The sequence below is a fragment of the Gavialis gangeticus genome, unplaced genomic scaffold (genome assembly GCF_001723915.1).
Source record: "Gavialis gangeticus isolate Ggan-Ray unplaced genomic scaffold, GavGan_comp1, whole genome shotgun sequence".
NCBI lineage: Eukaryota > Metazoa > Chordata > Crocodylia > Gavialidae > Gavialis > Gavialis gangeticus.
Window position 1 is genome coordinate 45,504,731 of NW_017729024.1, and position 10,642 is coordinate 45,515,372.

The 10,642-nt window shown below is 38.4% G+C and overlaps 1 protein-coding gene across 1 annotated transcript in view; it reads left to right on the forward strand.

Annotated features, from left to right (window-relative positions):
- SMC2 (structural maintenance of chromosomes 2) overlaps positions 1-10,642 on the forward strand; it is a 39,067-nt gene that overhangs the window by 17,524 nt on the left and 10,901 nt on the right. Inside the window, exons 14-22 of the mRNA XM_019517046.1 lie at positions 217-336; positions 1,437-1,641; positions 2,625-2,760; positions 3,655-3,779; positions 6,148-6,341; positions 7,507-7,650; positions 7,947-8,141; positions 8,632-8,832; positions 9,661-9,777. Coding sequence (XP_019372591.1) covers positions 217-336; positions 1,437-1,641; positions 2,625-2,760; positions 3,655-3,779; positions 6,148-6,341; positions 7,507-7,650; positions 7,947-8,141; positions 8,632-8,832; positions 9,661-9,777 — 1,437 coding nt within the window. The remainder of the gene's footprint in view (positions 1-216; positions 337-1,436; positions 1,642-2,624; positions 2,761-3,654; positions 3,780-6,147; positions 6,342-7,506; positions 7,651-7,946; positions 8,142-8,631; positions 8,833-9,660; positions 9,778-10,642) is intronic.

A 10,642-nucleotide genomic window follows, 5' to 3' on the forward strand; every position in this document is an offset into this window, starting at 1 on the left:
GATCATCCCAGCCAAGATTTTGTCTAGCTGGGTCTTAAAAACCTCCACAACCTCTCTGGGTAACTTGTTCCAGTGTTTTGCTACCCTCATAGTGAAAAAGTTTCCTGATATCTACCATAAACTTCCTTTGCTTCAACTTGAGACCATTGCTCCTTGTTCTGTTAGACAGCTGTAATGTAGGCATTTTGGTAGACACCTGTTAACTTTTTATTTTAGGTTACTGGTAAGAAACTCCTAGAAAAAGGAGAACTGAAGCAACGATACACCATCATTCCACTGAACAAAATTGCAGCTGAATGTATTGCAGAAAATACTGTGACAGTGGCCAAAAGCTTGGTATGTTATATTTAAATAAACTATTCTGCCATAAGTATGTTTTTTTCTTTTTATTTTGTCAGATCATTTTACACTAGTATTACTGTTGCATCTGTCCACATTCATAGTATGACCACTAATTTTTATGAAATAATGGTAGTTGTTGCTGTGTCATAATTAGAGAGATTAATATTTTCTGGAGGAGGGATGGCTTAATTTGAAGTTTTGCAGAATCCAGATTTACTGGAATTGAGGTAAAACCATGATGGAGAGCAGAGCAGTAAATGATATACAGGTACATATTACATAGGACAACAGAATGTTGACCACAACCCACTATCACTCATCCATGGTCTTGCAAAATACATAAAACAGCGTAAGTATTGCTTATGAAGCCCATCAAACCACAGGTGCTACATAGGTGGAAGAGGCGTAGTTATAGCTGCTTCTTTTACTCTTTGGCACACTTCACTCCTGTTCTGTGCTCTCCCATCTCTGACAGTAGAAGTCACAAGGCCTTCTATATTTTATGTTCTCAGGGATTTTTTTTTTTTATCTTCATGAAGGGGACTGAGATGCTGCTTAAAACCTCCTTGCCTCACAGTGAGGGGAAAAGTCTCATTTCCCAGAAGTATGGGGGAAGACAAAGTGCTGTTTAGAAAAGTTGCATGTCAGGTTTCTTCCTTGCCAAATCAGGGAAGACTGGGAATAGCCTGAGAAATAGGCAAGGTAGCATTGATCTATCAATTGCTTGGAAGGGTAGTCAGAAGGGTTGGGTGGAAAGGGGGCAAAGAATTGAATCACTTCATGACTGGAGGGAAAGAGTGGCGGGACTGAGCAATAGAGCTCTGTTACCAGTTAGAGAATAGGCCCTGGAAGTACATTGCTGAATCTGATTGATGGTGTAAACTGCTGGTGCTATTATTAGTTAAGCCAAATTCGTCTGTTTTTTCAGCTGTAATCGGGTACTTAAAAGATACTTGCTTCTTATAATATTTGGTAATGAGAAGGCCCAATATTTTACAAAAGCTCTAACTGCAAGGATGGTGGGGAACTGGATTTAAAAATTGTTTATTTAAATTGCATTGTGACATACCAGTCCTATTCCCTTTGACTTTTAGGTTGGTGCTGACAATGCTCATTTGGCCCTTTCACTGGTTGGCTATGAATCTGAGCTGCAGAAGGCAATGGAATATGTTTTTGGAACAACACTGGTTTGTGATAACATGGATAATGCCAAGAAAGTGACATTTGACAAAAAGATAATGAAAAGAACTGTCACACTTGGAGGAGATACCTTTGACCCCCAGGGCACTCTAAGTGGAGGTCATTTGTTTTTTCATATCCTAGATTTCAGTTGTGTTGATGTAACCCTTGTAATGATTTAATAAATGTGAAATATAAAATGGCAAGTGGAACAGGTTAACTTTGAATCTGTTTGACTGAATATGTATTTCTTCAGTAACAGGGAGCAGACTTTCAAACGGCCCATCTAGCAGGGGCAAAATTAATTCGATAGTCCCTGTTTAAGATCAATAATTTAAGTACATTTAAACTCTCAAATGCATTCATTATCTACTCTGGTAAACGTGAGTGCTTCAAAATCCTACATATTCAGTCTAACATACCTTATTTATGGTCAAATCATTAATTAAATGAAAATTTAATTTTTTGTATTTGGCTAAAAAAAAGGAACTAGTACCATAATACTAGATTTCAGTAATATTTTCATTTCAACAAATTTGAAGGAAAAGGTAGGTTCTGCTCAAGTTTGCATATACCTGAAATGCAGGGGAGGGGTGGGAGTGAAATTCATCCTCGTTAATTTTTTGGGATTTTTTTAAGGAGCAGCTGAGGTTGGTAGCCAGAATTAAGCAACATTTGTTTTTGAGGTCTCTGTGTTACAAAAGTGTCCTCTATGGTATGTACTATAACAATGTAAAAATGAAAAAAAAGTGTACATTGGAAACTATTTGTTTTTCTTTACAAACAAATTATTTGAAACCTTGTTTCTAATTGTTAAAACCAAATTCAGCAAAAGAATAGCCAGAAATTTGAATGTACACACTATTAAGCAGGTAACTTTTTAGTTCATTCAGGTTTCACTTTTTAGAATATATCCAGTAAAATTTACAGAGGTATTCTTGCTTATCTTGAATTCTTACATTCAGTCGTGGCTGTCTAAAGAACATTGGGTTCTTATTGTTTGCAATGTGAAAATGCCTATATTTTATATTAAACTTTGTTTACCTATGCTTTCATTTATATAGACTCAACATGTTAGCTTTACTTTTTCTTTTGCTAACCAGGTGCACGGTCACAGTCTACCCCTATATTGTCCATAATTCAAGAACTGAAAAGCATTGATGAAAAGTTAAAAACTAAGGAGGCTGAGCTAGAGACAGTAGAAAAAGAGCTGGCAAGTTTAAAGAACACTGCTGAAAAGTAAGAGTTGCATCTAAACTCATGTGTCTGTGTATATGAAATATACATACCTTTTACTGTATTTACTTGTATACTATACTCACCTTTAGCTCTCCAAAACTGGGATGCACGTCTGAAGCTGATCTACTCTGAAGGAGTAAAGTCAGAGCTACGAATTGCTGTAGAAAATACCAAAATTGAAACAATAGCTTAACAATATTTACTGTGTGTGGATTTTTAAATTAAATTAGATTATCTTAGAAGAAAAAGATTTATCTGCTTTATGGACCTTTATCTGCCAGTTGCAGTTAAAAATACACTAGTCTGTTAAACCTGTGTTATAAACTATATGGAGGCCAATGAGGCCTAACTCAAATCCTTTCAAAATAAAGAATGTTTATATATGGTACTATTACATGTACTAGTTTGTCTTTTTCTGCCACCAATAAAAGGAGAAAAGAGTATTCACTTTATTTTTACTGTTTCTAGACTTTCACATTTAAAAAGATGAGCTCTAAAACGCAACATCTCCACCTACTTGCTTTCTGTAGATAGTGTTGATGCTACATCTCCTTTAAGAGGATTCCATTTACTTAAGCAAATGTTTTGCAGCACTTGTGAGGGTTATCTGCCTACTAATGTGATATGAAGTATGTGTTTCTACTCAAAACTGATGTCAGTGAGGCAATGCAGGTTATAAATGTCATTGTCCCAGCAGGTTGTATCTGAGGCTGTCAGCAGCTGGACCACTGGTCCATTTTATCAATATTCTTCATTCTAAAATAAGCAAGTACTTGTGTTTCCCAACTGTTCCCCAATATGCCTTGAAAATATTAAATGTTTTGTACTTAACGCAATAGGTATGTAAGCTATTTACACATGAATACATCTAACTTAATTTTGCTATAATCTGAGGTATCGACATCTGAAACAACAGTGGGAGATGAAATCGGAAGAAGCAGAACTATTGCAGACAAAGCTTCAGCAGAGTGCCTATCACAAACAACAACAAGAATTGGAAGCCCTTGAAAAAACCATTGGTGAGACGAACTTGTTATGTTCAGAAGCAAGTTGCTGAAAGTGTGAATTTGGCTGCTTGTAATAGAATCTCATTTGCTTTTGAAACTTCAAGCTAAAATGTGTTCAGAGTTTAATGAGGCAAGGATTTCTCAGGGTAATATCTTCTTATTGGACCAACTACGTAGCTGGGATAAAATTAGAAAGGCTTTTGAATACGAGACTTTCTTCTTCAGGTCTTTGATTACAGGGAGCCAATCACAGCATAATGAAAAAGAGAGGGGAGAGGGTGAGAGAGATTTTCAGGGGTAATGAACACACAGGGAGCTGACATGCGTGCAGGCCCCCGCTCAAACTCCTGGCACTTTACAAGAACTGCCATGAGTTAAAGTGATACCCTGACCCAACAGACATTGGCTTGTTGGGTCAGAGGTGGGGGAAATCCAGTCTGCCTGCAGGCGAGCAGAGTGGAGGAGTAACCCCTCTATTCCCCCCCCTCTCCTCCAGGGCTGTCAGCAGGAAGGGAGGGGGAAGCCAGCAGTGAGCTGCCGGCTGAGGTTTGGCTGGCCTGAGCTGGAGGGGGAGGGCTGGAGTAGAGCCCCCAGCCTTGTGGGTCTGGCCTGGCTCCACCCAGTACCCCCAGTACTGCATCAGCCCAACCTTGTTCATGTGAAAAGTTTAACCCTAGGGAACACAAGTTCCCTAAGGCGCTCTGAAGTAGCGCTTTCATCTGATACCTCATTTGAGGAAAGTTAATTTTCCTTGCAATTGGCCACTTTTAAAAGCGGTCTGCAGCCATGCATGTGTGTCATGGCTTGGCTATAGAGCGCTTTTAAGGGGCCTAGTTACCTGAAAAATGTAACTTCTGTCTGTGCCCACAATTAGCAGAAGAAAAGATGCTGATGACTGGGAGATCAAGGCCTATCAAAAGGGCGGAGGGTCATTCTCACCTTTCCTGTGTGGAAAGAATTCAGAAGCTGGGTAAACATAATGTGCCCTAAACCTGTTAGTTTAGTCCATGGTTTTAGTGTCCAGGTAGTGTATGGATTTTTGTTCCCAAGTTCAGCTTTTAAAGGTGTTAGGCAGATTTCCCTTGAGCATGAGGATAGTGAGGTCGGAGACAGATTGGTTGTTCTGTGAGAGATGTGCTCCTAATGGTATGTGTATATCCCTGTTCTTTATATTATTTTCTGTGAGAGTTCATTGCTTCATTCTGGTATGTACTTGCTGTTTAGTTTCACCCATACAGTTGCCATGAGGGTACTTAGTGCATTGGATCAGGTATATCACATTTGGGAAAGGCATGTATAAGAACCATGGATTCTGTTGTGTTGTTTTTATGCAGGGGTGTTGGCAGTAGAGATGTGCTGACAGGTTAAGTATTTCTTGCCCAGGCAAGTCTATGTCCCACTTGTTGTCTGTTGGGCAGCAGAGAGTTTGCTTTTGAGTTGGGTAAGGTTAACAGGCTGTTTAAAGTGGAAGGGCTGGGAATGTTTTTCTTGGGGTCTGATCCTTGTTGAGTATAGGTTAAATTATTGATTTTTCTGATTGGTTCCAGTATGGGGTAGTAGGTCTTCAGTCCAGGTATAGTGAAGGTTTGGTGGTATGGTTTTCTAGAAGTGTTTTCAAAGTTTAAATGGTCTGTTTTTAAGTTAAATTACAAAACAAGAAATGGTAATTTAAATAAGATTGACTCCCTTGCTGTCTAATTTTCTTATTTGTAGAAGTAATGTCTTTGTTCTGTATAAAAAAATAAAAATTAAAAATAAAATAAAATTCAAAACTTTCAAGGAAAGATGCTTTTTCCTTTTTTAAAGAAAACTGCTATATAAAAAAACCCCATACTAATAATCTCAAACTTATTGGTTATGAAGGAGTCAGCTTGGTTAAGTATATACTTGTTTTATATTACAAACAGTTTAAAATATGGGAAATCATTAGAAAAATGTCGGCATTTACACAGGTGAAAGAGATTTAAGAAAACACAGAAAGAAAAAAAGAGGAATAGCAAACATAAATGGGTTTAAGGGGAAGAAACAGGCAGATAAGAATATCGCAATCCTACTGTGGGAAGGGGCAGAACTAGACTAGTTTGAAGTTTTTTGCCATATAGCTGATAAGGAGTATGTTTTCCTTGTTTAAAAGGAGAGCTTATTTAATCTGTGAAACTTAATAGAATATTTTCCATTTTGCTGACCTCCCTCAAGTGAATTGTCTCTTACTGGACAGTATTCTTTTCCTGAAGGATTTTAGAAGAGGAAACATTGAACTTGTTGACAATAAATCTGTACTACAAACCTTTTCCAAGGGAAGCCATTGTATAATGTGCGTATAAAAATGTTAGTTAGGGGAGGAAAGACTTACAGTTTGATACTATTCTTTTTGATGTAGAGGAAAGTCAAGGGATACTAAAGAAAACTAATGAAGTAAAAAAAAAGGCAGAAGAAAAATACAAAGTACTAGAAAACAAAATGAAAAATGCTGAAGTAGAGCGTGAGAGAGAACTGAAAGAAGCCCAGCAGAAGTTAGATGGTGCTAAGAAAAAGGCAGATGCATCCAGCAAAAAGATGAAAGAAAAGCAGCAGGTAAATCTCTTACTACTGGAAGCAATTTTAACAATGCTGAAAACAGCAAAACTTGATTAGCAAATCCTTATTGTCCATTTTTGGTACATAAATATTATTTCGTAGTTACTGACATTCATAGAAATTGGCAATGCCTACTTCGTTCTAGGTTAATAAATGCATTCCTCCTCCACCTTCTACTGTGTGTGATATCATAGTTGTGTTTCTGGTTAAGGAACTGACTCTTACCTGGATTACAGGTAAACTGGCAGGTTGGCTACGGGAAGAGAAACCAGGGAGTTGACATTGTTTCAGAATGTAAGCAAAAACAAACTTACCACAAAATCACTTAAGACAGCACAACGCAGATTCTTAGCTACGCAAGCTGGGAGCATTCAAGAGGGGAAGGAGGATGGCATGCAGACTGGTAGCAAGTCTTTTTGAATTTGCTGAGGCCTCCAGTTTTTCCCTCCAGCCTGAACCCTGTATTTATAGATGCCTTCTTTTAATGAACATTCTCTGATTGGTTTTATTTAAATGTCTTTGTTTTACTGAAACTTTCAGGATTGGACAGAGCTGTCTTGTAAGGTGTCAGTTAGTTGGGATTTCTATCTTTGGGAAGGTAGAAGGGAGGGCTCTTATCCTTCACCATTATGCAGTGTCATTTGCTACAATCCTTAGTTTACATTCTTGACTGACACGGTTGCTTTGTTTTTACAACTTATCTAAGAAAACTAACAAATATATTTATTAATGTTTTAAAGTAAAACAGCATCAAATACACTTGGTTTCATCAATCACTAGTCACATTTTAAGATAAATTAATTTTCTAGTATATTTGGATGATCTAATTTAAGGTCATCTTTTATGTCTCCTTTCAGGCCTTGTGTTCTGTTTTAACTAGATCTTGTTGGTTTAGTTGGAGATGCTGACTACTTCTTTTACTTTGCTGACCAAACTAGTTGTTACATCTGCAAAGGTTCATTCTATAGTTACTGTACTCAGAAACAGGCTTTGGGGCCTTCTGCTTTAGCCATGCTTTCACAGCTTGGCCTAAGCCCCTTGAAAATGGCTAAGGCTGGCATCATGACTTGGTCTCCCTTTTGAAGTCTCTACAGTAAGCTGAATGCTATATCTTTCCATTCAAACATAACTTTAATCCATTTTCTACATCTTCCCTGTTTAGGAAGTTGAAGCGTTGGTCCTGGAATTAGAAGAGCTAAAACGAGAAGAGACTTCCTATAAACAACAGATTGAGGCTGTTGATGAAGCTATCAAATCCTACCAGATGCAGATTGATGCTATGACATCTGAGGTGTCCAAGACCAAGGTAGAGTTGTGATATTGTTTTCAAATACTAAAAAGTCAGGTTTGATTCTTTCCATCTGTGTGTAGCTGAGAACGAAAACCCAAAAGCTTGCGCTTTTTATCATTTATATTTTCTTTTAGATGGATTTTTATGCTACACAACTAATGTACAATTTGTGGGCCTTTATGTAGCCTTTTTATCCTCTAATGAATCTTGTCCCAGGAATATTTTTGCAGGACTCTTCCTTCCTTCATAATAAGTGCAGCATAAAATCTTTAAAAGAAGAGGTGTTGCTTGACCATCCTTTTGCATTTCAGGAGTCTGTAAAAAAGGCTCAGGAGGAGCTGGCCAAGCAAAAGGAAGTGATCATGACACAGGATAAAGAAATTAAAGACAAATCTGCAGAGGCAGCAAATTACAGAGAACAAAATAATGAATCTCAGCTTAAGGTTAAAGAGCTGGAACACAACATCAGTAAACACAAGCGAGAGACAACAGATGCTGCTGCCAAGGTACCCTGGAACTCTGTAGCTCTTCACCTCCAGTAAACACAGATAGTTACTTCTGTCACTGACAGGAATGAAAATTGTTCCCTTTCATCTGACAAACACCACTTACTGGCAAATTCTCATGGAGGGTTGTTAGCATTAACCTATATGTTGTCTGCTTTGCTACATTATGGGACAAGTAAAGGAGTTGTTAGTGTGAGGAGATGACCAAGGAAGAAGCTAAGTACCTCTTAAAGATTACTAACCTAGAGACATAACTGTAGAGTCTTATGTTGTCCTTTGGTGTGTTGGAGTCCAAATCAGAAGACTAATTCATATGCTAAGCATTTCCCTGAGTTTTGGTCCCCCTGATTTGCACCACTTGATTTGTGTTGTTTTGATTTCAAAGATGGAAAACAATATCATATTTGACTGCTGAGATTTAAGGTGTAAAACAAATATTTTTTCATTCATGTAGATGGTATCAACATAACTGTTTTTTGTATGTTCCCAGGTGACCAAAATGCTGAACGAGCATGAGTGGATAGCTTCAGAAAAACAACTCTTTGGCCAGCCTAACACAGCCTATGACTTTAAAACTAACAATCCTAAAGAAGCAGGTCAAAGGCTGCAGAAACTGCAAGAGAAAAAGGGGAAGCTGGAAAGGAATGTGAACATGAGAGCTATGAACATGCTTTCGGAGGCAGAAGAGAAGGTAAACGTTTTTTTGCTTTCTCGTCTACAGACTAGACAGTATCTTGTGGATTGCCATGCGTGTAATATACATGAGTCGCCTATAAACTGTACTTCTCTCATTCTCATTTGGGGCATTGAGACTCCGCCTAAAGCTTTTTACATTTTCTAATTCAGAGATGTCAGTAGCAGAATTCATTTATATTTATTCTTGGATTCTGATGCCTTGTCTGCTCATTAGCTATCGATGTGGGAGAAAGTCCTAGCCTTTGTTGGTGAAGGATGAATTTCCTTCCAAAAAATCCATTTATTCTTGATTAGCACAGACATGGTATTACACTGGCCACTGCATTACTGGATTGTGTATTCAGGTTTAAACATTTTGGAGATTCAAAGAAACCCTCATGAAAGTCTTGAATAATATAACTGTATACTTTGAAGAATAGATCATCCAGTTAACATATTGCTGTTTCCTGGCTGGAGTTGGCGTGTTCTGTCATGTTGGGTACAACATGGTCATTTCTCATATTAAAAAGTAAATAAAATGGCTGTATATTGTATATATGATCAGACATATAATATTATGAACCACTTCATTAGCATGAAGAGGGAGGGAAGCCTCTCCTTTAAGGTATCGTTAGTTTTACCTCTTTAACATTACAGGAAATTCCTAAAGTATCGGATACCCTACTATTGGCAAACAGTTAATTGTATGCTTTTGTACTTCTAATCTTCTGAGTAGGATTATTTTCAGACTTGTAGTTACGGATGTTTTGTGTTTGTACTATTAAAGCCAAAGATGCCAAGTACAAAATTAACGGAGACCTATCTTCTGTTCTTATTATATCAGTACAATGACTTAATGAAGAAGAAGAGAATTGTAGAAAACGACAAGTCTAAAATTCTTGCAACAATTGTAGAGCTTGATCAAAAGAAAAATGAAGCTTTAAATATTGCTTGGCAAAAGGTATGTTACTGCAGATCTTACTTCTAGTGAGATATGAATGCAAGATTTGATGTGGAGAATCAAGCTTGATTTCAGTTTGTTTTTTTCATTTGTGCATGTCCCTGCCAATGCATTAGGACCCTTCCTAGTGCCTGTTTCCACCCCCCACTTGTTATGTTTTCAAGCATGCACCTACATGCTTTCTTCTATGCAGATGCTTTGGAAACCTCTCAGCAGCAAATTAAATCTTCCTCACTCAGAATCCACCTTCTCTGCATTTTTCCATAATGTCTACAAGAGAAACTTAACATGACACTGCTGATGTGCTGAAACAACTACCTGTCATGGAGTGCAGTACTAGTCTCCACATGTTAGCTTACAGTGTAATTAGATTGATTCCTGCCCCAATTAGTTTACATCTTTTTGCTCTACATTAGTATGCTGCTTAGTACAGTGGGGTTCTGGCCAAGGACTGGAGCTTCTAGGCATTATAGTAATATAAATAACTTAGAGCAATGGTGCTCAACCTTTTGGCCTTGTGGGCCAGGTAAGTGGTATGGGGCCTGTCTGCAGGCCAGATTGGGCCCTGGGGCCCAGCACCACCTCCTCCAACTCCTGGACACCTGGGATTGTGGGAGCCTGCCCCCTTTATGCTGGGTGATATTTCTGCCCAGCCTGTTTGCTGGCATCAGGTGTCAGATCCAGTATGAAGGGCTCAAGGCTCCCCAGGGGCTGAACATTTGGCAGCAAGGGAATGGGGGCACCACTCCCCTGCTGCCAAATTTCCAGACCCATGGGCAGCCTATGGGCCAGATGACATTGTGCCATGGGCCAGGTCTGGCTCGCAGGCTGGTGGTTGCACACCTTTGATTTAAAGGATTATTTC